This window comes from Pteropus alecto, unplaced genomic scaffold (assembly GCF_000325575.1).
Source record: "Pteropus alecto unplaced genomic scaffold, ASM32557v1 scaffold42, whole genome shotgun sequence".
Taxonomy (NCBI): Eukaryota; Metazoa; Chordata; class Mammalia; order Chiroptera; family Pteropodidae; genus Pteropus; species Pteropus alecto.
Window position 1 is genome coordinate 13,085,378 of NW_006434825.1, and position 26,130 is coordinate 13,111,507.

Consider the following 26,130-nt stretch of genomic DNA (forward strand, 5'->3'; position numbering starts at 1 on the left):
GGAATGCCTTCCTCTCAGTATATTGGTGTTTGACAGTACACAGAGTATTGTCCATCAGGAAGCTCACTCAAGCCACTGAGTCCAGAATTTTTATTTGGGCTCTTCCACATACTGCTTATGCAGCTAACCTTTAGTCTCCAGTTCCATCAGAACTGATATGACATGCTCCAAACCACCCTTCATAAATCATGTTGTTAGACTGCCCAGATATAAACAAAGATACTCCTTCCAGACAAGACATTCCAACGGCCTGGAGATCTATCAGGAACCTCCTAATAGCCATCAGCAAAGACAAGACCTCACTTTGGGTGAAGTTAATGCTTCACTACTCATGTAAAGTGGAGCTTCCTATATACCTAGACAAATGCTGTGTAGAAAGTTTTCCTCTAGCCTTATGCTACAACATGCTGTCAAAAGTAATAGTGAGATCTCAGCCATTCCTTTGTCACATATACCATTGGACAATCTCTGCTAGACTAATCTTAACTGATGTTCCAGTACCTGCTTTGTCACTAACAATCTGTTTTACTCCTAAATAAGACAAGTCATTTTTGTGCCCCTGTTTTCTAATCTGTAAAATAAGCTTTTACTAGATTATTTGAGGCTCCTTCTAACTCTGACCTTTTACAGTTTCTTATATAATTTATTGGTCAGAACATTCCCACTGCCTGTGAACCAACAATGGCTTCCTCTGGAGGTCTTTTAGAGGTTAGGGGCAACGTATTATAACTCTTTTGTGTTTCTCATAATGTTAAACACTTAATAGATACTCGTGAAAAACTTTCCTAGTTCATTTTATTCACATTGAAGAAAAAGAAGACTCTGGAATCTGAAGTCCCTTGTTCTTCCTCCTGAGGGCACTTCAACCCCTAATTTCAACTAGGTTCTTAGGTACCTGTAGTTTTGGTCCTGGGTTTTTGTGGGGTTTTTTTGATGGTTTTGATAGAGTGATGTAAAGTCCTTTCCTCGTGATGTTCTACTACAGTTGTTATTTCTTACCTGATCCTATGATGCAGTTTTATAGGTAAGATAACTAGTTCTGGAGACTGAGAGACTTGCCTTATATATTATACAAAATATTAATAAAATAGCCCCAGTTATTTTATAATCTTAACTTGCTGTTTCATAAGAACTTAATAAGAAATCTTTATTGTTTTCTCCTCTTCCTCTTCCTCCTCCTCCTTCTACCTTCTCCCTCCTTTCTTCCTTCTTTCTTTACCTTTGAGGCATTGGGGTGGTTGTAATTTTTAAAACACATTTTTTCAGGGCAGTTATGTCAGCTACAATAGATTAAATAATAATCATAAAAATTAGATATAGTGGAATGGAAAGGAATTATGTCCTTATTTGGTGGCTATATCTAGAGGTCCTGGGGTTTTTGCAAACAAGTATGTAAACAAACTAAATTATAATATGATCTTTCATTAATTCTGTGGTTCTGCTGTTCATTTTTAAATTTTTATCATTTTCAGAGAGAATTTTCTGGAGTATCTCCCCTAAGGGGCTTTCTGGGAAGTATTTTGGAGTGGTATCAGAGATGAGATATAACAAATTGACCCTAGAGATTATATTAAGAAGGAGAAAACAACAAAAAAAAACATTTAGAGAGAAGGGTGATCAGAAAATCTATTAAGAGAAACAAAACTTTGAGTGTGGTCAATAAAGAAATACCAGGCCAATACAGAAAAATTGAAAAGACCTCTACAATCTTAAAAAATGCCCAAAAGATAGTATATAGAAAAGACCATTTAAAGATAACTTTGCAGATTACAATTATGAAAAACTGTGATAGCTATTCATTTGCGAGCCCAAAATCAGTTCATCAGGTATCAAACTTTTTCTATTACGTAAAAATTGAAATTAACAAAATCTAAGAAAACAGTTCTTTAATATTTGGCTCTTCTTGTCAAGGCCATAATATGCCTCATGCTCATGTATACCATATGTGGTAGGCACATGGTCATTATAAGCACTCTCATTTTAACTTTAGATAAATTATTTAGGACCTTAATGGCCTATTAAATATATAAAATATAATTTAAAATATCTATATATAAATATAGATATAATAAGTTGGTTTTGAAAGAAAGCAGGAGAGTTTAGTAGTTTGAAAAGTAGAGGAGATTTTAAAAGGGAACTAGACGCTAAAAACAGGTATATTAGAAACTAGGAAGAGGTATACAATTTGATTTAAGAATAACTTGTTTTGCAAAATGTGAAACAGGCATTAGTGTGTCCAAAAATAGAAAATTGTTATGAATTGTTGTTTCTCAATCTTTAGTCTTCTGGATTCTTTCTTTTGCACTTTTTAGAATATAAGAATAAAAACAAATGGAAAAGTTTTGGAGAAGACATTTTCAAGATAAATACAGAAAGAAATTTCTTGAAAGAACTGCCAAAAAGATCCTCAGAATTTGTGCGAACAGCTAGACTAAACAAAGGCTCGAGGGTTTAGAGGTTATGACTTTTCAAATTGGTTTTATTTAGGAATGATAAATTGTCACTTTAGGAGAGTGAAAAATATCTGACACCACTGCTTATAAGCTCTGAAAAGGATTATCTCCTGGGAAAATAAAATCATTATTTTGAATCCAAGAAGATTTTTCTAAGAAATTAAAATTCAAATAATCTCTTTTTACCCCCAGAGAGCATTGTACCTGCTCCAAAGGCCTCCAGCCTTTTGCATGTTTTCTCTATATTGCACTCCTAGCTCAGTGGTAGTTAACTGCTCTTAATTTGAGCGAGTAGAATTTTAAAACAACTTTATATCACTATGCACAGTTTACTTGGTTTTTAATTCAAATTGCTTGTAGAATGTCTAGATTCAGATTGAAAAAATATGAAGAATTAGTATCAGAATAAGTTCATTTGGTTTTTTAAAAGGTTTCAAATTAGATTCGCTTTAAATATTCATTTGACTTTTAGATACTAATTCTGTTATTAATTACCAGAAATAAGTTTTTATTGAGAATAATTTCAATACAGAGTTTGCCAAATAGTTTTAAGACTAGGATGATACTTCACATCCATCCATTCAGCCATCTTTTTAACTGTAGGTAGGACTGCTTTGTGATGTATTTGAAGTGTACAAAAGAGTTAAAATGAGAGTAGACAAGATTTTAAAACTTTCTTAGAAGTTGGATCAGTGCAGGTACATTTTTTGATGACCTCATGTGCAGTTGAGTATGTGCTCTCAGATTTTTGCCCCCCAATACCTGTGTATATACATACATGTATATGTATTTTTCCACCTGGCTTTAAAGTGTGATTTTTTCTGAGATGGCTAGCATTCTGTTAATATCATAAATCAGAAGCTATTTTTTATTTATAATGTGACTGTTTCAGAGAATCTTTTAAGATGACTTAGAAACAAATTAAGTGCTCAGAAATTGAAACCTTTACCTTGGCCTTATTTGTCACATGTTCTATTCAACTGAGTCAACCAACTATATAGATTTAATAAAATAAAAAATATCATCAAACACACTTCACCCTAGCTGTCAACATTGGCCTCCTATATATCACCTCGTTGGTACAAAAGCATAACACCATCCCTAGATGTCCCTTCCCATTACTATAATGTTCTAGGGGAGAAGAGAATGAGTCTAGTGTGGTTCGCAGTATCTTTCAAGAAGATATAGCAGCCTTGAATAAGAGTTGGTGAAGCATTTATGAACTCTTCCCTTTTCTTATAAGGGTGTTTCTGCCACTATACTGACAAAAAAATAACTGATTTACTGGGTAAACTGAACCCTGTTGCCTAACTAAATGAATATTAAAGTCATTAAGTAGCAGTGAACTGCATTGTGAAGTACATCTCAAGGCTGCACAAAATGTGATAACTGATATTGTACTTAGTGGGCATAATTTTTTCTTTAAAATTTATTCATTCTTTTATTTAACAAATACATTTTGTGTGTATTTTGTGTAAAGTGCTTAATAGTGGAGATAGAATGAAAAACAAATCAGCCTAGATTCTCAGGGAACTTAATTCTTGAGGTTGGAGAGAGACAAAAAAAAAAGCAAATAATCACAGTAATTTCAGGTGGTGATAAAGCACTGTTTTAGAAACAAGATTATGTGATCAGGCCAGGGAAGGATACTACTTTACATAGTATGGTTAGAGAAGGTTTCTCTGAGGAAATAACATTTGAATAAGATCTGAAAATGAGTAAGGAACTAGTCATTTGAAAGGGTGAAGGAAGAGTATTCCAGTGAGAGAGAACAATAAGAAAAAGACTCTGAGGTAAAAATGAATTTAGTTGCTAAAAGAATGGACTGAGAAGGCCAGTGTGGTTAGAGTGTAATAAGCTAGGGAGAATAGGAATGACATAAAGTTGACAGGGCAGGAACCTTGTATATAAGCCCTTGTAAAAATTTGGATTTTACCTTAAAAGCAGTTTTAAGGTTAATGTCTCGCTACCTGTGAACCTGAGCATTAAAATACATTTTATTTTCTAGTCAGCCTTCTTAAACTTTGTAGCTAACAGGAAATGTACTTAATTACATTTTAATTTTAATTTAAGTATTGCTTCTTTTCTGACTCATGTAATTTTTTTTAAATTAGAATCATCTTATTGTGAAGGTCCCCCCATATCATGATCAACATATAACTTTGCCAGTATCAGTGGGAATATATGTAGTGACCAATGCCGGAAGATCTCATGATATTCAGCCATTCACTTACACTCCAGACCCAGGTATGTCAAAATAAAAAGGTTCTGAAGTAAAATGAATGATTAATTTCTAGTACTTTGGAGGGATATGAGGAAGACCAGCCAACCAAAATGAAAAAGTTATATACTGAGATGAATTGATACTAGTATTTTTTGGAGATGGCATTATTTCCTAAGAAGATAGTCGCTAGATACTGCTTTTATTCTTTATATTTAAGAGAATCATTTCTGCCTTATGCTTTAATAATTAAAAAAAAAAAGCTAGGAATGTTTTGATATTAGACTTTCCAGAGTTATCATACAGGTTACTCTTTACTAAGAAATACCACTCATTGAGTACCTCTGGAGTGCAGCAAAGTGAAAGTGACAACCTCGGGAAACTTATAATAGTTTAGTCTGGCTGGCTTACAGGATGCCTTTTTGGAAAGGTGAGAGATAAGCTTGGAGTGATAAGTGATAAAATCACAAAGTTTTATATATGCCTTAACGTTTTCTGATTTCTGTATTTTAAAATATCAAAGACTGCTGGTGAATATTTTAAATATAATTTTAAGCAATTAGGTAAAACAGATGGTTTAGAAACCAGAGCAGTAAGAGCAATTGAAATGTTAAAAGTTTAGAACTCTGGGTAAGACGTATATTATGAGTTGTTTGCTCGCATTCATTTAGTTGCCTGAAGAAGAGAAGCCTTTCCTGGCAGAAGTAGGGAGAATATTTTAGAAATGGAAACTCTTTGCATGTTCCATTGATCTAGGCTTGGTTTCTGCCATGCTTACCATTGGTCCAGTTCATTCTGGCATTAGGTATACTACAGAATTAGCAGTTCTTTTGTATCTATAAGTTTATTGATTCTGTATCTGTTATTTCCAAATAGTTCAGGATTCAGTGAGGTACAAAATGAAAAAAGATGGCAAGGAAAGCCCTGGCAAGAAAAAATAATGGAAACAGCTGTGACAGAGTAATAACTAGTATTGATAAATTACTTTCTATCACTTAATATATCTGCTTCCTTTTTATTTTAAATCATGTCTGAATTCACAACATTGGTTATTTTTCACTAGTCTGCTATAAAAGTATGCTACAGTATAGCATTAATTAAATCATCTTAGTATTTGTTTCAGAATAAAAGATCACAAGTAGAAATTTCAGACAGAACAAAGCCAAGTTTAGAAATAATATACTGGCTTCTACAAAAATAGGAAAAAGAAAATTGGCGTATGCCCAAAGACCAAATATTTTATTGTTTTCTTTCTAGGAAGGCCTCAAAAATCCAAGAAAGTTTGATTTAAAGTAATGGTAGTTAAAGCATTTTAATAACTACTAGTTACTGAATATTGATCTTTGTTTGTTTTTATTGATTAACTTTAAAGAATTTTAGGACTTTGAAGTGCTTAGCATCAGCACTGAGAATTCTATTTCTTAGTGATGAGTGCTGATTATTAGAAATTTCCCTTTGATAGATTGCCAAATAAAACAGCTTCTAAGTCTTCTGCTTTAAAGCATATACTAATTGGTTTGATTTGGCCACATTTAAGCAATTATGAACATATGTTTATTCTTTTAGGGCCCCCCACTCACTTTTACATATTGTACATAGCAGTCACTCTCAGAAACTCTTAATTGAATAAATACACAGTATGCAAAGTTTGTAATAAGATCTGATGTTCAGTTTCTGCCTTTATGATATAGCTAATTAAAGAATCTTCCCATAATTTCCCTTCTTTTATTTTATAAAATGTGAACATCTTTTCAGGTGTACATGAGAGACAGGGACTATGATTTCAGGAAAACTTGGTTATAGAAAATTTGCACTACCATTATGATAAATTGATTAGTATTGTGATTTATTTGAGGACTATAGTTAAACATTTAACAGCTAAAACTAGGCCTACTCTAGTATTCATAAGTCAGTAGAAATGGCAGCTCTTATACCATTTGTCTAAATATTTAAAACAAACAAATCATTAAATAAAATATATCCTATCTTTCTAACTTGAGATACCTTCATAACAACCTGGAAGACCAGTTATGAATTTAGGATTTTCAGACTGGAGTTCCAAGCTGGAACATGGCACCGTGAGGGAAGGGGATTCCCATCCTGCCACTCTTCTCTTCCCACTCCTGGCTCCATTCTACACCTGGAGGGCCTTGAGGCACCAGCCAGTGCTTCCAAACACTGTTTAACCCTTAGGCCTAAGACTGCACACATAGTCTAGAGTAGTTGTGCAGAAAATTTAGGAATCTTGAGTAATTGGGTACATGGTCTAAAAGTAGAATCGGAGCAAAGGCTCACATGAACATAAATAGGGTCTACACACTCTGCCCGTCACAAGCCCTCTAAAGCCCTCTGGGTCTATACTGCCAAAAATACATTGCACGTGCATGCTGTCAGGCACTTAGATACTTTGCAGAGTCATAAAACCTTTGTTTCATTGCCACTTAGCACTGAAATTTGCTTAATTATTATTATTATTTTTTTACTTCAGTCTGTTAACACAGAGAAATCATATTAGGTATTTTTTGCAGTGACCCTTAATTTTTTTTTTTTACTTCCGTCTTTTAACAAATAGAAATCATATTAGGTATTTTTTGCAGTGACTCTGCAGTGATGATTCCTTTTAAGAAATGGGGGATATAAGACTTACTCATATTTTTGTTGCTTTAAAATAAAATTACTAAAACTTGATTTTAGAATAGAAACTTTTTTTAAAAAAGATTAGTTTTCTGTTTTTAAATATGTAATTGTTAGAATTAATATTATGCTTAAAAAATGTCTATGGATTTCTTTTCCATTCAATTCCTAGCATGTGCAGCATGCTAAGATAAATAATTAACTTCATTCTTAGGAGAGAGATATATATATTGTCTCTTTATTCACAATTAACTATCTCTTTATAGTCTCTTTATAACTGTCATTTCATATTGTCATGTCAAGAATAAGAAAATGAAAATAAGCCGACTCATTCTCATTTTGAATAAGTTAAGGAATATAAAATAAATACATTGAAAAATAGAAATTAATCTACTTAAATAAAATTATTCTATAGTAATTTTAAGCAAGAACCTCTTTATTTGGAATTTATCATTCAGAACTGATCTCTATTCTTTTTTAATTAAAATTATTGGGGTGACATTGGTTAATAAAATCAAATCGGTCCCAGGTGTACAGTTCAGTAATAAATACATCATATGTATATTGCATTGTGTGTTCACCACCCAAAGGTAAATTTCCTTCTGCTGCTCTCTTTTCTTAGGCCCATTAAATTTAAAGTGGTCATAGATGTAGTTGACATGACTAGATGTAATAGCCCACCAATTTTCCATTAATAATAGCAAAGATTTTTTTATCCAACACTTTACAAAAAAAATAATCATAATGCTATAGATTCTATATGTTTATCACAGTTTTTTAGAATTTAGCTACATTAATAGACATGTTTCTGAATTCATATTTTTTAATAAATCATTTATGTAGGTAAATGGCAAATTTTTTTCATGCTAGTGTTACATAGTATATTTGATAAGTTTAAAAAGTCTCATCACTCTTGTACTTATCAGATCTTATCAATGTGTATACTGTTACAAGAAGGATTTTTTAAAGTTGCTCTTGTTTTTGTTTTGATAAGTGAGCACATGCTTCTGCCCAGTTGGAATTTTAGACTGGTGATTATAAAAACTCATTTCAACTTACAATTTCTGCTAAACAAATACTTTTATGATGCTTTGTGAGAAAATAGTCCAGTTAAAGGATTTTAAAATACATATTTTGTTAAGATGAATAAACTTAAGTAAAGAAATGCATTAATCTTTTTTCTTTAATAGCAGCAGCTGGTGCTTTGAATGTAAATGTGAAGAAGGAAATATCTAGTCCAGCAAGACCTTGCTCTTTTGAAGAGGCCATGAAAGGTATCAAATTGATTCTTCTCAAAAATTGTAAATAGGTGATCCTATATCTTTTCTCTAGCAAACCTTACTGTTTTGTTTTCTCTTATGTACTTGGAACACTTAGCGAGATACCTTCCATATGGTAAAATATTTAACTTTCCTGATTGCAGAGACTCGTCTCCCAACTTGATATTTCCCTTTATTCACCATACAGCATTTTTAAAACATATGTTAGAATGGAGGAGTTTTTTATTTAATTTTGTTTTTCATTCCCCAATTTTAAACGTCTTAAAAATATATATAAAGTACAATAATGAGTGTTAAAAATCGAGTTTACAAAGCTCTTTGCTACCAATAAGATTAGTTGTTGACATTGAGACTGAAGAGGGCAAAATATGAACTATAGGCATCTGAAAAAGTTGCTTTAGGTTTTTTTGTTGTTGTTTTTCTTTCTCCTGCCTCTTTATTTACTTCCAATCCCAAGAGATAATAAAGGTATCTTCAGGATTTTTAATATGGTAGAATTGATTCTCTTCTTAGCAGATTTCTAATATAATTATGATACTTGATGATGCTTTTGTGCCATTATATATGAAGGTTCAATTACATAATGGCCATTGATTTATTCTTATAATTTGAGCTTTTACTTATATTTTTCTGCCATGAAATTCATATGAGTTAAATCAAATTAAAAATACTTATGTTTTTAAGGGACATAATATGCTTAATAAATTTTATCAAATACAGTGGATTTTCTTCTATTGTCAGTAGTAAAATTTAGTGTTCACATATATAATGTCTTCGACATAACTTATAACCATGATTTCCAACCATGAACACTTTCCAGAGTAGATTAGTGAGAAATTATGTGTACTGATAAGTAAACTACCAAGATTATCTGATTCGACTACAGGAAAATTAACAAATATGTGCTATGAATAATCATAACTAACATGTATTGAATATATATTAAGTGTTAGGCAATATGCCACACTCTTTACTGTCTCATTTAATCTTCCAAACTCTGCGAGGTAGGTAATTTATTATTCTCATTTCATAGACGAGGAAACCAAGATTCCAGAGGTGTTAAATAATTTGCCTAAAGTCACTTAGCTAGGATTAAGAAAAGGATAAGTTAAGCTTCGTATATAAAGTACCACATCTAAGCAAAAGTAATTCAAATCATGCTTATTAGATAAATGCCATAATTAATCATTAAGGTCAGGAACATTTGTAGTCTATCCTTTGCCATCTTTGAAGCATTGGTGCTTCTCTACAAAAATTTTTTGATGTTCCTTTCATGTAGACTATGAAGGTGGTGGAACACTAATATAACCCAGTGTGAAATTTTTCCATACAAGGTTATAAATTGAAGGTTAAATTGTTTAAATGCTATGTTTAATTTTTAATAACAAAATTATTTAGTCATTTGATCAGAATCTTACAAGCTTAAAAAATGGATAACAAACACATGTGCATATTATTTTTCAAAATGCATACCTCCTTATTTTGAATGATTTTATCAACTGAAGTCATAAAAATAATTTTATGAAGATATAAAACTGAATACTCAACTATCTTATCCATTTAAAATTTTCATTTGTTTTTATAAATACAATATTATCAATTGGAGATTTCTGATCAATTAAAAAAAAATAATAGCTCTCAGAATCAGGAATTTTCCTTGACAAATGGCTTAATTTTATGATTTTTTAAATTCAGAGCTTTAGTATAATACCAAGGTACCATCTGACACATTTAAGTAGATATACTTTAATGATGAAGATTGAGTAACATAAATGACTTAAATTTGTGTTATGGCAATAATCCTCTAAATAACGTTCTTATAAATAGCCATCACAATTACAATAAGATTTAGAACTTGATACCCAAAAATGTTATGGTCAGATGTTGAAAGCTTTTGCTCTGAAGTAAGTTTCTGATTGTTCAGAGAGGGTTTGTAGGAGGCGAGGAGGAAGGAGGATAACTGCCCAACTACTCAGTGAAATATTCAGTCTAGTGCCAAAACACCATGATTTATTTTTAGTTTCACCCAACTGCATATATCTCCTTAAAACAAAAGTAATATAAATTAAATGATAAGATAAGGTATGCAGTGTAAACTCTTGTTAACAGTTTCTTGAGAATATTTCCAGAAAGTTTTTTATATTTGCATAGGTACACGTAGATGTGATTATAAGCTCTAGATAGATTGTTCAAAGACTGTGATGGAGGTTTAGGACTCAGAAATAAAGTATTGATCTGCATTCTATAACTTCAGCTTGTAAGGAGTGGTTAATTGGATGAGTATGAAAAATAGTTGAGAGCGTATACTTTTCTCTAACTGGTTGCTACTATGTGGAAAGGTTTAGGAGCTTGGAGGAACAATAGAGATAATCTAGTTCAATCTCATTTTACAGGTGAATAAACCAAGGCTTAGAGAAGTTAAGTGATTTGCTCAAGGTCACATAGCTAGTAACAGACAGAGGTTGTAACTTAGGTTTCCCTCAAAACTCAGTATTTTTTCACTCTATTATCTCCTCTATAAATCTTAATTTAGATTTTTACCATACATATTTGTACTTGACCTAAATGCTGCTCACTGAAAACCGACTTCTAATAAAGATTGTTCTAAATTTCAAAAGTTGTTATTATTTTTGGATAGATTATTTCCATGGATGGAAGAGAACACTTTAAAAGTTGTTTGGTATAAAGTATCAATATCAATATTCTTCGCAAATTTAGATTGATACTGGGATGGTTAAATCTATCTTATTTACTGTCTGGATTTTCTGAACTGGCTTAAAAGTTTCCCCCAACCCCTAGGTTATCTGTATTTTACTTGTTTATATTTTTTTCCTCCTCCATGAAAATGTAATTTCCAGGTAGTAGGGCTTTATCTTATTCATTACTGGATCCCCAGAACCTAGAACATTACCTGAAACTTTGTAAGGGTTCAATAAATACCAAATGAAAAATGTAGGAAGAAAAGATAGAGTGACAGCTCTTAAGCCATTTAATGTTGTTTAAAGGTCTATTAAGATATAGATATATATTTTCATTAATACTATTAATGAAAATTTACAGTACCACACTGTAAGATTAACCAAACAATCCACAGCAAACTAAATTGACTACAATAAAGGTAAAGTTAGATTAATTCATTCATTTCTTCATTCATTCAACAAATATTCATTGATTACCTACTGTGCACCAGACAGCAACAACAAAATCTCTACCTTCATGGAACTCACATTCTAATAGAATTCAAAAGCAAGAATAGCAGTCGAATATTACAGGATCAACTTAAGATAACAGTACAGTCTTTCAAATAGTCTTGTGAGATGGGTCTCGAATACTTTTAAATGCCTGCCCTGTGCATGATCTGGTTTTCTCTGTGTAAAAATTAGATTGTAAGTTGAAGTGTGTTGGTATTGGTAAAATCGAGGTGAAAGTTGGTCCAGAGAACTCAAGAATCAATGATCCATTTCTCAGAGTAATAAAGCATAGAATATCCAAAGTTAAATGAGTACTTTTCCTCCCACAGTATAAACAGTTTGTTTCTAGCCAGTTGGCTGTGAGACAACTTTAAGGAAGACAAGTTTGAGACCAGAAAGTTTCAAGTATTTTTAAATCAAAATATTTATAAAGGTAGCAATCCTACTCATATACCATATACCAATTAAAATTCCTCTTTGTGGCCAAGATTTCTTCTCAGTATCAACTTAAGAAATTTAGCAGCTGTGTCTTCTGGGGAATCTGTATTTCTTTCCACAGGTTCTCAAAGTAGCAGGAAATTTTTAGATCATTACTTGGGTATGCGCTCAATTCAGAAGATTCTCATTAGCGATATCAGTAGGCTCCACTGAGTGACAATGGCAGACTCATAGACAAAAAAGAAAAAGAATCCAAGGGGAAAGTAGATATAATGAAGTGATAGAACACACCTAATCTGCTATATATTGCTTCTCCTTGGTGTAAATCTCTAATTCCTGAAAACGAGAATTGGAAGAAGTGGGAAATACTGGTTTTGCTTTGGAAATTTAATTGATAGACTAAAATAGTCCTTAAATTTATAAAAAGAAAAAAATTTAAGTCCTGTCTAAAAGAGAGATGTGTTTATGTGTCAATTTGACAAATTCAAGTTTTCTAAGACATTAATTTAGAAAAGTAAATTTTATTTGGTTACTTGGTGGTATTTTCTAATGAGAAGCTTGAGTTTTATTGAGAGAAATGTTCAGACAATTCTTTGGCCTTTAAAGTTTCGACTTTTGTGCTGCCAGGCAGCCATATACTAAAAGGAGAGTTTAACAGTTGTAATTGAGTAGTTTTAACCTCCTGGAGATTTCCAAGTTATATTCTACAGAATATCCTGGTTGTTTTGGGAAGATTAATTCAAGGCACCATAGAAGAGTCCTGCAGAGGCGGGATATAGCTTGATAACAGAACTGCTTAAGCTTGTTGATATTTAACCCACAGTCTCTGACTCATACAAGGAGTACACAAGCCATTGCTACTTCAAAAAAGGGAGGGCACATTTTGATACACCAGTTTTATGTTTCATGCTACCATCATAGCATCAAAAAATAGACATTTAAATCATGACTAATAGTTAACATACTATAGAATGAAATAGTTGATGATTTTAAACTTTTCTTTTTTGTGTATGTGTACGTGTGCAGCAATGAAAACTACTGGATGTAACTTAGATAAAGTAAATATTCTTCCTAATGCTCTGATCACTCCACTCATATCAAGCAGTATGATTAAGAGTGAAGATGTTACTCCGATGGAAGTAACAGCAGAAAAAAGATCTTCCCCTATTTTTAAGGTAAGCTACATTGACTAGTGCTCCACATCTTAATGTAAATATAAAACATTCAGTTGTTCGATTTCTTTTTCTGTGTTTATGCTTTTTACTTTTCCTATTTCACATTTGTTTCTCTTTGGATGCACTTAATGAATTTTGCTCTTTAGACTAAATGCTTTTATACTCCAGGAAAATAGTCTACAAAGTGACTTCTAATATACATTTTTGGCAAGAAAGGAATTAATGTTAGCTAGACCCTGTGGAATGTAAGGTATTAATGAAAGTACTGATTTAGTATTTGCAAAATTAAAGACATTTTAATTTCCTTTTCTTCTCCATTCTTTTCCTATAACTCCCTTTCCCTTTTTCACTTGTTTTCCTCTCTATGATGTTACCAGTAATCCACAACTTGCTATTAATTCATGAACCATAGAATTAATGTGTTCTTACTGTCCTAAGCATATCAATAGCTGATTATTCTTTTACTTCCTTGTTTGACTATCTTTGCTTATAATACTTATTTTTAAAATATCTCATTGACAATCAGACCTGCTGTCACTGAGAATCATAATCTTATACTTGTTTTCCAAATAATAATATAGTGGAAAATTGTCCCTGCGTATGCACGTGTTTTTAGAATAATACTTTTTGAAGTATATGAGCTCATTTAATGTTTCTATGTACATATCATTTGGGGATTTTTCTTTTTTAGACTACAAAGACAGTTGGATCAACTCAACAAACACTAGAAAGTATGTCTAACATAGCAGGAAATGGATCTTTTTCATCATCATCATCTTCTCACTTACCTTCTGAAAATGAAAAGCAGCAGCAGATTCAGCCCAAGGCATACAACCCAGAGACCCTGACAACTATCCAAACACAGGACATTTCACAACCTGGTACCTTTACAGCAGTTTCTGCGTCTAGTCAGCTGCCCAATAGTGATGCACTACTGCAGCCAGCTACACAGTTTCAGACAAGAGAAACTCAATCTAGAGAAGTGTTACAGTCAGATGGTACAGTGGTTAATTTGTCACACCTGACTGAGGCGTCACAGCAACAGCAGCAGTCACCACTACAAGAACAAGCACAGACTTTACAGCAGCAGATGTCATCAAATATTTTCCCATCACCAAATAGTGTGAGTCAGCTACAGAATACGATTCAGCAGTTGCAAGCAGGAAGCTTCACAGGCAGTGCCGCTAGTGGCAGCGGTGGAAATGTTGACTTGGTCCAACAAGTTTTAGAGGCACAACAACAGTTATCTTCAGTTTTATTTTCTGCTCCAGATGGTAATGAGAATGTTCAAGAACAGCTTAGTGCAGACATTTTTCAACAAGTCAGTCAAATTCAAAATAGTGTAAACCCTGGAATGTTCTCCTCAACAGAGCCAGCAGTCCATACCAGAGCAGATAATCTAATAGCTGGAAGAGCTGAAGGTGTTCATCCACAGACCGAAAGCACATTATCTAAGCAGCAACAGCAACAACAGCAACAGCAAGTGATGGAATCATCAGCTGCAATGGTGATGGAGATGCAGCAAAGTATCTGCCAGGCAGCTGCCCAGATTCAGTCTGAGTTATTTCCTTCAACTGCTTCAGCAAACGGAAACCTTCAGCAGTCTCCAGTTTACCAGCAGACTTCTCATATGATGAGTGCATTATCTGCCAGTGAGGACATACAAATGCAATGTGAATTGTTTTCTTCTCCTTCTGCAGTTTCTGGAAACGAAACTACTACAACCACCACACAACAGGTTGCAACTCCTGGCACTACCATGTTTCAGACATCAAGTTCAGGAGATGGAGAAGAAACTGGAGCACAAGCAAAACAGATGCAGAACAGTGTCTTTCAGACCATGGTCCAAATGCAGCACAGTGGGGACAGTCAACCTCAAGTTAACCTTTTTTCATCTACAAAAAGTATGATGAGTGTTCAAAGTAGTGGTACCCAGCAACAAGGTAATGGTTTATTCCAGCAAGGTAATGAAATGATATCACTCCAATCTGGGAATTTTTTGCAGCAGTCTTCTCATTCACAGGCTCAACTTTTTCATCCTCAAAATCCTATCGCTGATGCTCAGAACCTTTCCCAGGAAACTCAAGGGTCTATTTTTCATAGTCCAAGTCCTATTGTCCACAGCCAGACTTCTACGACCTCTGCTGAACAAATGCAGTCTCCAATGTTTCACTCTCAGAGTACCATGGCTGTGCTCCAGGGCTCTTCTGTTCCTCAAGACCAACAGTCAGCCAACATATTTCTTTCCCAGAGTCCAATGAATAATCTTCAAACTAACACAGTCACCCAAGAAGAACAGATTTCGTTTTTTGCAGCTCAGAACTCAATTTCTACACTTCAGCCAACATCAAACACTGAGCAGCAAGCTGCTTTCCAACAGCAGCCTCCAATATCACACATCCAGGCCCCTATGCTTCCCCAAGAACAGGCACAACCCTCCCAACAAGGTCTATTTCAGCCTCAGGTGTCCCTGGGCTCCCTCCCTCCTAATCCAATGCCTCAAACCCAACAAGGAACAATCTTCCAGTCACAGCACTCAATAGTTGCCATCCAGAGTAACTCTCCATCCCAGGAGCAGCAGCAGCAGCAGCAGCAGCAACAGCAGCAGCAGCAGCAGCAGCAGCAACAGCAGCAGAGCATCTTATTCAGTAATCAGAATACCATGGCGACAATGGCATCTCAGAAACCACCACCACCAAACATGATATTCAACCCCAGTCAAAATCCAATGGCCAATCAGGAGCAACAGAACCAGTCAATTTTTCACCAACAAAATAATTTGGCCCCAATGAATCAAGAGCAGCAGCCCATGCAATTTCAGAACCAGCCCACAGTTTCTTCACTTCAGAACCCAGGTCCTACCCAGTCTGAATCATCACAGACTTCCTTGTTCCATAGCTCTCCTCAGATTCAGTTGGTCCAAGGGTCACCCAATTCTCAAGAGCAGCAAGTAACTCTCTTCCTCTCTCCAGCATCCATGTCTGCATTGCAGACCAGTATAAACCAACAAGACATGCAACAGTCTCCTCTTTATTCTCCTCAGAGCAGCATGCCAGGAATCCAGGGAGCCACATCGTCACCTCAGCCACAGGCTGCTTTATTTCACAACACTACAGGAGGCACAATGAACCAACTACAGAATTCTCCTGGCTCATCTCAACAGACTTCAGGAATGTTCTTATTTGGCATTCAAAATAGTAAGAAACTCTTTCTAATTTCTCATTTCTTAAATGTCATTGCTTGAAATGGTCACATTATTATTACTACTACTACTACTACTACTACTACTACTACTACTACTACTACTACTACTAATAGAAGGAAGCAAAACACAGTCATTTTAAAAACACAGATTGTAGTAAGACAGAACTGAGTTCAAGTCCCAGCTAGACCACTTACAGACTGTGAGATCTTAAGCAAATTATTTGGCATGAACCTCAATTTCCATATCTAAAATGACGGTAATGTTACATCCTTGACAAGGATGTTGAGAGGATTAAATGTGGTAGTGCGTATAAATGTACGTGCCACTTTAAGCTATGAACTTGAAGTAAGAATGACAGAAAATATCTCAGCCAATTAAATTAGTTTCCAGTTAGGTAGTAACCCATCTCTAATGTTTATATGCCAAGGAAATTATATAGGATTTATTATGATAAGTAGGCAAAGTTGTATTTTTATACTGCTTAGAGGAAACCAAAGATGATTACCAGTACTGTTTGGAGAAGACTTTTGGGGGAAGACTGTCAGGTGGCTCACTCTTACTTGTCTACTGAGTGAACGCAATAATGACTTTCTCCCAGCAACTGATAAATACCTCCTTATGAATCTTACAGAAAGTAACTAATCAGGTAGCTTCTGTATTTTAAATGTCTCTGCAGACTGTAATCAGCTTCTAACTTCTGGACCAGCTGCATTGCCAGATCAGTTGATGGCCATAAGTCAGCCAGGCCAACCACAAAATGAAGGCCAGCCACCTGTGACAACACTTCTTTCTCAGCAAATGCCAGAGAATTCTCCACTGGCATCTTCTATAAACACCAACCAGAACATTGAAAAGATCGATTTGCTTGTTTCATTGCAAAACCAAGGGAACAACTTGACTGGATCCTTTTAACTGGATATGTAAGTATTACATCTTGGCTTCTTTCTTTTCGAAAAGCATCAGTAACTTTTATTATTATTAGCAGATTTGGGTTAAGTAATATTATTTAGACTCTGACCTTTTAAAATACAGCTTTCTCACAGGATGGTACTTTTTATGTAGCTTATGGTCGTACTGTTAATACTGGGCATTCCTCTGGTTCTAAACTTCTTTGCCTTGGAAAAACAGGAAATCTGATGTATGTATTATATATTGGATATAATTATGTCTCATTTCTCCCTTCCTCAAGAAATAAATAGAAAACTCTGCAGAAGTATAAATATGATAAAGTATCATTTGTAATACTGTAATATACTTTGGGATCATTCAGGGTAATAGGAACTTTATAAATGCTTTCTCTCCCTAGTGAGTTATATTAAATGTCTTCTTTTTTTTTAGAAATTCCGTGAAGAAAATCCGGATTCCAGGATGTCCTGAGATCTTGTGATTCCATGAGGATTACTGAACTGTTACTTTAAAAACAAAACAAAATAGGAAAAACTGTGATTGAGTAAATGGATAGATTTTACTCTGACTGCAAAAGAGCACACCCATGCTGCCTGTTGCAGTGATTGCCACCATTGTTAACATCTTTATATTTTATATTCCTAATATCAGTGATGACTGAGAATCTATCTGAGTTTCCAGATGACAGAATTAATTGTTGCTATTTTCCTAGGCACTATTTCTTTAAAAGTACAGTTTAATTTTAAAAGCTGGACTGCTCAGTTGTTATTGCTATTAGAGAATAATCCATATTGTCATGTTTACTTTTGTTCATCATTATTTTCTTTCTTGCATTGTTTTAGTCAAGTAACAGCTTTTGAAAAAGGAAAATTCAAATAATACCTAAGGCTGTGATTTTTCAATATAAAAAGCACAGCTATTGCCCAAAGTGAATCTTTTTTCAGTTTTTAGAGAGAAAAACTGAAGGGGTGACATTCTGACAAGGAAGCTGTACTAAGAGCTCTACACAGATAAGAGGCCTCTTTATCACAAAGGCAGACAATATACAAACTGGAAATAGCTGGAATGCTGTTGATTTTATTTTTCAGAGAGTCGTTAATTCTCTGAGTTTCTGTTAAGGGGTTTAGCCATAACTGTGCATAGAAAAATAATTATCTTGCTCTGTAAGAAATGAAGGGGATAATATATGGTAAATTATGTTCTGATATCCTTTAGTAGTTTAAACTGACACAGTAATTTGAGTCTGTTTTCTTCTTAACCCAGTCTTGGGCCAGTGTTCCTTTTTATATTCATCTATATTATTCTTCCCCTCTCTTTTCACTTTATTTTAGACAATTGGTAATATGCTCCTAGCTTTGGGACCCTGTAGCAACTTAAAGGAAAAGGCCACTTTGATCTGGGGTAACCCAACAACTCCTGCAGCACAGGTTGGGGATACCCTTTCAGGAATGAGGGGAGCTGATTCCTGAGAAACAAAAGCAGTGCATTTCCCCCCCCTCATGAACGGTGCTGTCCTGAAGTCTTCAAAATTTTCTCTCTAATAGGAAACTGTAAATTTTAATTAAAAAAAAAAAGACAAAGTAAAATTTCTTGAAACATCACTTCTCCCTGAGCTGCAGTGAGTGTAATTCACTTGTCACCTCAGTGCTTTACAGTTCGCAGTGATCACTTATCTGATGGTTCCCACAAGCCTTAGGCTTTACAAGGTCATGTCATTGACTTAAAATGAAGAATTAACTTGTGTTACATCTATGGAGAGCAAAATAACACACTCCAGAACTTGCAGTTGTAGCATTAGTTATACAGTTTTGGGTGTTCTCACCACCCATGGGATGCCTGCTTCTCACTACAACTTGTCTGGACACATGCTTATGTCTTATTTTCCTTTTGGCATGTAGAAAGCTACTAATACAGTTTAAGGCCAAATTATGTGTGGCTTCTATATGTAGATAAGATATTTCGGTATTCTTGTCTGTTTCATTTATTTTTTAAATGTACAAAAAATAGCCTGTTAATTGTTTGTTGAAGGCTACTTTTCTGTTTGTTTTTTATTTTTATTTTTTCTATCCTATACATTTAGTTAAACTTCGTGGAATTGTGGTGTCGGTTTTGTTTATCTAGCCAGATTTTTCCCCCTTTTTGTGATGATCTTCCTTGGTTCTTCGAATGTGCCCTTCTTCTAACTTTTTTTCTCTGTGTTCTCGTATATTCTTTCCTCCACCCCCAACCTTTCTTTCTTTCTCTCTCTAATTGAGAGGCATTGAATTACGTTTTCAGTAGTACAGGCTTCTTGCCGATATGAAGGGAACTTTTCAGAAAGAGACCTACTATGGGTCATTTAATTTTGAATACAGTTTTCAATCGTTCAAGTTTTGGATGGTTTATATCTAATGTGTGTTTCATTTTTTTGGAAAGCTATATTTTGTATTTAGGAAATGGTATACTATTTTGCTATTTGTACTAAGTGAGTACATTGGCATAAATATAGAAATTTATATATATACATATATATAAACTATTCTTTTTTTGCCACACATTTTTGTGGTAAATTTGTGAGTTTGTCTGATGTTCTACCACAACGTGGCGTCTGATAACAGTGAGGGGGGGTTTGTTATGTCTTTATTGAGTATTTAAGTATCTTTTGAAACAAATGACCTGTTCATCTGTAGCCATTCCATCAGGCAGTTCTTTGATGTTGTTAGTGGGCTAAAGGCAGCTTACTGTGTGTTTGCTGGATCTTCACTCAGCGAAATGTTAGAGTAAGGAAACCCATCTAGGCATTGTGTCAGATGGTGTTTCACAAGAATGAGCCATTCAGTCTTTGCTCACTATATATTTAATATTTTATTATTGTTGTTATTGTTATTATTAATTGGCTTTCTGTATTCTATGCCTTTTATTTATAAAGACACTAAAAAACCATGTTTGTAATTTTAATAACATTTTCCCCATCTTGTAATATCCAGAGCTACTTTATAAATTCTCTGAACTGAAAGCATTTTCTTCAATGTATCTCTTCTCTCCCCACCCCTATTGTGAAAAATTACCCAATATAGTTCAGGTTATGAGAAAGACCAGTCACACAATCTAATGCTTCAGTTTTAAAATGTAAAACTCTAACTGCTGAGGGGTGATGAATGTCAGAAAGCTTACCCAGCAGGTATAAAAATTAAGTAGACATAAAATACTATAAGTTTATTTCTGGGTTTTCTGAATATTTTTCTGAGTGATCATACGGGAGACTCAGGAAGTCTTGTTCACCATGTTCTAATTAGAATGTTAATTAGCAGTGGTGGCGGACTTCTGTTGTTTATCAAAAGGTTTATCATTGCAAAATGCTGATTCCAATGACAAGTCACCAGGGACCAATTTTTCTGTTATATAATATCTAAGTTTAGAACAGAACATACACCTGAACTGTAATGGTTGATTAGATGGAGACAGAAAACCCAATTTTTATTTTCATAAATTTTGTGGTTATTTATACAAGGGCTTTGCTATGCTACCATATTCTTATTCAATAATGATATGTGTGTGTGTGTGTGTGTTTTTTTTAACATTGTTAAATGTTTCTTACCCCTAAAGGTCAATGTCAAGTACAGCATTCTGAATATACAATTTGGTTACAAAAAGTATTTGTCTTCTTATTGAAGAGTTAGCTCAGTGGTCAGTGGTTGATACTTGTGCTACTAAATGCTGTTTCCAGATTACCGTTACAAATTTTAGCTACATATAAGAGAGACTCCCTGAGCCAGCAAAGGCCTCAGAAACAATTTATTAAATTTATTAATGGCAGAAGAACCTAAATACATTGTGAACCACATTTTATTTCTTTATATTATTACATTCAATTGTTCTTGCTTTTAGCAACTCACATTAATGCTTGGAGCTTATCTCTGTGTCTGTGTGTGTGTTGTATTCCTTATTGTCATTCCATTATATATCCATACCAACGTGGGAGGAAAAAAAGTCATATTTTGCTTCTGAGTTATATCATGTTACCTTCATAATTATGGTATCGTGATGTTATTTAGCCAATACAAGTCTTTTTTCACCAGTCTCCATAGAACATAGGTTGTTACTGAAGCAGTATTAATGAAGGAACTTCCTTCTTTCCTCGCTTCCTCTTTTTTTGTAGTATTGTATATCCTATAGTTGGGAATTTCATTATAGAACATTTCTTGCCCATCAGAACCTCAGTTAATCTGCCTAGGAAAAACAGTGTCCACGGAAATGAGTCCCTCTAGAACTAAGATGATAATTCCTTTTCATTATTTAAGCCATTATAGATTCTTGTTTTGGAAAAGTGAAATCTATTTAGATGCATCAGTAATTAAAGAACAGAATTAAATGCTTTAATAATCAAAGTCTCAAATTCAACATGATTTATAAGTATTCACTAAGAGTAAGTTGAGAATTTTTTACTTTTCTGATGAAATTTTCTGTTCAAATATCTGTTTCCTAGTTGATTTTTAAAATTTACTGAAAATGTATACATAAGACCTGATAGCTTTACTCTGCTTCATGACCACAGGCTTCATCCCTAACCAAGACAGCCACGTTGCATTCGCATGTCTTTGGTTATATGGAGGGACTTAATGAAAGAAAGAGACTATATAGTTCAGGAGCTTTATTAGAAAAATAACTCAGAGTATATACCCTAGTTAGTGGTTTAGTAGACTCTCATAACATGTATAAAAAGAGGTTTTCTCCTCTGCTTATTTGTATCACTTAGAGCTAAACTGTGGAGATAATGTTCATAATGCAGTAACTTATCAAAATAATACCTACAATATCATTTGTGGATTGTCCCAGGGCTCTAATTATTTCTTTAATCCCCATTTATTTTCATACCATTCTAACCTCATTTATTAATAAAATTCTATTTTTTACTCTACTTTCTCTTTCAGGAGAATTTTTAAATTCATATTTTATATCTAGATTAAAAGCTTCAGGGAAAGTGCCTTTTTACTACAATAGTGCCCTTTTTTGTAATTTCATTTTTCACTATTGCCAAAAACACATGAACAAATGATTCTAATAGGTCCCAACTTTCAACTTTTCCATTTAGTTGTTCCTTTCTCTTTTTCTTTCTTTTCTTTTTTTTTTTTTTCCTGAAGATCTAATTGGCATTATTAAGCAATTCATGAATCAGGCAGCATCCTATCTAGCAAATAGAAGGGTACAAGGGGTTGTATAAAATGGAAGAATTTTATAGATCACCATAGGAAACAATAAGTTTCTAACTCCCTTTGGCATAAGATTACCAGAATTGTTCTTTTAAGGGAGAATAAGTAAAAGATTACAGAATTACACTGTTTAGTTTTCAAATAAATTAACGAAATTTGTCTTCATCTCAACCAACTAATAATAGGTCTTACTGAAATGCTAATGAAAATTTTACTGTCTGTGAGACTCCATGCACACAAATGTGTGTAGTTTAATTTCAACAAGTGTTTAAAGCATCTTTTATTATCTTAATTAGATGAATGAAAATAAATCACAAACACATAATTTAAGTAAAGTCTGGTAATATCAGTTTTTCTAATCGACAGGGCCAAGTAATTAATAATAGTGCACTTCTTGCCCATCATAACCTCAGTGATCTACCCATATCTACCTATGAAAAATAGCATCAAAAGAAATGAAGAAGTTCTATCTGAATCCCTCCAGAACTAAGATAATTCCTTTCAACCAGATCCGGTTGAGTTGAGCGTCCCTCTGGTTTTCGTTACTTCTGCCTGTTCCAGCTTCTTAACACTGCGACGGTACCTGAAGAAAGGGCCATCAGCAACAGGCTAGGACAGTAGTAGTTTCCTCCTGTGTGAGTATTTCCATGCTTGTTTGTGGCACTGAAGACTGCAAACCTTTTTGCTATATTCATCATGCCCTATTGATAGTCTGCACTTTAATCATTCCAAAGAAGTCGAGAATGCTGTATAGTGATGATTCCTTCTTATTGAATGCATCTTAACTAAGAATATTTACTTTGGATAACAACTTGGTGTGAGTGTTATGTGAATATTTTCTAAAATGACTATAGTAAGACTTAAGACTTTGAAATGTTATTGACTATAAGGGGAAATGATTATACTTCAGAAAATCATTTTAGAAAGATTAGAATGTTAAGCTTGCTAATCTGTTTGACAGTTAATTAAAACCAGCCCTCTTCCTATATATTTTGTGTCATGTACATAGGAACATTATAGTATATTGTTTTCTACGTATACAGTATTTATAAACCAGTGGTTCTCAAAATATGGTCCTCAGCCCACCAGCCAACCCCAGCATCACCTGGGAACCAGTTAGAAATGCACATTCTTGCGCCCTATCCCAGACATACTGAATCAGCAACTCTGGAGTAGGGCCCAGCGCTGTTTGAACAAGCCCTCCAGGTGATTCTGATGCACGCTGAAAGTTTGAGAGCCACTGGTGTAAACTATTTACAGTAAGATCTGGAAGAGTGTTCTTTACCCCACTGATACAGAGTTATACATTGTTCTTTATATAAATTCGGCTTAACCTGGTTATCCATAATCCTTTATTGGCAATAATAATTTATTCTCAGTACTACCTATAGAAATACAGTATATTGTATGTATATACACAATTAGTCTAGTTATTGATAATTCAGTTAACTTAGTTTGGCATTTTCCTACTTACTAAAAAGTTTACAATAAGTGACCAATTTAAAGATACAGGTGCAATGTTCTATTTTTCTTTTGATTGTTATGACATTTAAGTAGCTACTATAATTGATAGGTGCTAAATTCTCCTGTTTATCCATAAAATGTGTACATTATGGGCAGTGATAATACAAGCTTTCTTTTTTTCATTGCCTCTTACTTTACCAGCAGACCACAATTTTGGTCTGGCTCGATCTCCTCTCAGAACAAAATTGTCATTCCTGTATTTATATTTGTATCTGAGATATTAAACAAAATGGCTGACTAGGTCAACAAAGCACCTTATTTAATTTTTTTATATATAAAACTTCTTTAAAAGTCTCTTGCTCTGTATGAGAACTGATGCAGTAGAGATAGAGCTATCCTTTGAACTTATGCTTCAGATAAAAGTTATTTACTAAAATATTAAGCAAGAAAATGAATTATATAATTTGGGCATTTCTCTCTTGTCAATGTATGCATCATGGTAAATATAAACTAACCACCAGTAGATTTATTCATTCATTTTAATCTCTCTGTGTAATTCATTACCTCCATAATTGTTCTAATCTTCCACTGTTTAGAAATTGTTAATTAACTCATGAAAGAAAAATGCACTCACTTCAAAATAAAAACAATTGTATACTCTATAAAAATCACCACTGCTTAATACTAGCAGTGGAAATGTAAGTGACTTACTCTACAAACTTTGGTGCTGGCAAAAGTTTAGGCAAACTGTTGGGAGATGCTTTAGCTACATTCCTCCTTTCTTGTTCTCTTTCCTCTCCTCTTTCCTCTCTTCCTCACTTGATTGCTTGATTTATTCCTGTACCCAAAGCATTCTACCACAATTCTATTCGACTTCAACTTGTAGTTTCTCCTTTAAAAGCCCCATGTTTAAGCCTCAGATTGCTCCTGCTTTTTTTTTTTTTTCCAGAAGTAATTTGCCTGGTTTGAATAGTTCGTAGGGATCACTTATTGTTTTAGCTAATGAACCTCAGGATAACACACACACACACACACACACACACACACACACACACACATCTCAGATGTTTGAGAGTGGGTTTGGAATCAGACTAATGTGTACAGTAAAGAGCTGTCCCTCACTGAAGTATTTATGACTTTAGTGGCTGCAAACTTATTCCAGTGACATTGAGCTAATTTCTTTTCATCAAATGAATGTATCTGCTCACTTTGTTCCCTTCTGTTGATAAGCTCTAAGTAGTTGCTACTTTTTTTTGACAACTTTTACTTAGTCTTTCTAATAAATATATTACAAGTATTTTGTTAACCTGTTCTCAAGTGGTTTAGCTACCATTCTGCCATTTAAATTTTTTAAATTTTATTTTATTTGCTTGAGCACACTGATCAACCACTGAACTGCCTTCTTCCATTGTCCTGCAACGACACAAGGGTTGCATTTTTTGTGCATATGGCTTTCATAGTCAGGGTTGCAGAGCACTGACAACCAGATATTTTCAGTTTGTTCTCTGGGGGAATTTCATTTGCATCTATGTTTTTAGCTATCTGTGATAACTTGTTAAATATTAAAAAGATATTTTGCTTCTATTGGAACATTTGTATACTCGCAAGTATATTTCTGTAAACAGCTGCAGTCAAAAATAAAATATGAAAGTTTTCATTTTGCAGTGGGTAACTGTCTCTTTTCCTCAAACTTTGTGAGTAAATTTGTATCTGTAAATGTCAATTTTGAGCAGCATGAGAATGTGGCTGAAATTATAAAATCATTAGGAAAATGTATGAGATATAGAAATATTTTCAAGTAGTTACTTTGTCCCTACTGTTTTGCCAGGCAGTGTACAAAGCGACTTAGTGTGACAGAATTTTTGTTTGCTTTACTTAGTATGTTTCATGCTTAGTAAAATGGTACAGACCATGGCAGCAAATCATGTAGCATGGAGGTGCTTTTGATGAAAACCAAGTCTCCCTAAGCCCTTA

At 33.9% G+C, this 26,130-nt stretch overlaps 1 protein-coding gene across 10 annotated transcripts in view; it reads left to right on the plus strand.

The window, feature by feature from the left end:
• Positions 1 to 25,818, plus strand: part of NFAT5 (nuclear factor of activated T cells 5) — a 108,964-nt gene extending 83,146 nt beyond the window's left edge. For 8 of the 10 annotated variants that reach the window (XM_006909813.3, XM_015587717.2, XM_015587715.2 and 5 more), the window contains 6 exons: positions 4,568 to 4,700; positions 8,499 to 8,582; positions 13,244 to 13,392; positions 14,084 to 16,589; positions 17,274 to 17,517; positions 17,936 to 25,818. In XM_006909813.3, coding sequence (XP_006909875.1) covers positions 4,568 to 4,700; positions 8,499 to 8,582; positions 13,244 to 13,392; positions 14,084 to 16,589; positions 17,274 to 17,509 — 3,108 coding nt within the window. In that variant the 3' untranslated portion in view covers positions 17,510 to 17,517; positions 17,936 to 25,818. The remainder of the gene's footprint in view (positions 1 to 4,567; positions 4,701 to 8,498; positions 8,583 to 13,243; positions 13,393 to 14,083; positions 16,590 to 17,273; positions 17,518 to 17,935) is intronic. The other 2 variants (XM_015587714.2, XM_015587716.2) reach the window with 1 other exon arrangement.
• The last annotated feature ends 312 nt before the right edge of the window (positions 25,819 to 26,130 follow it).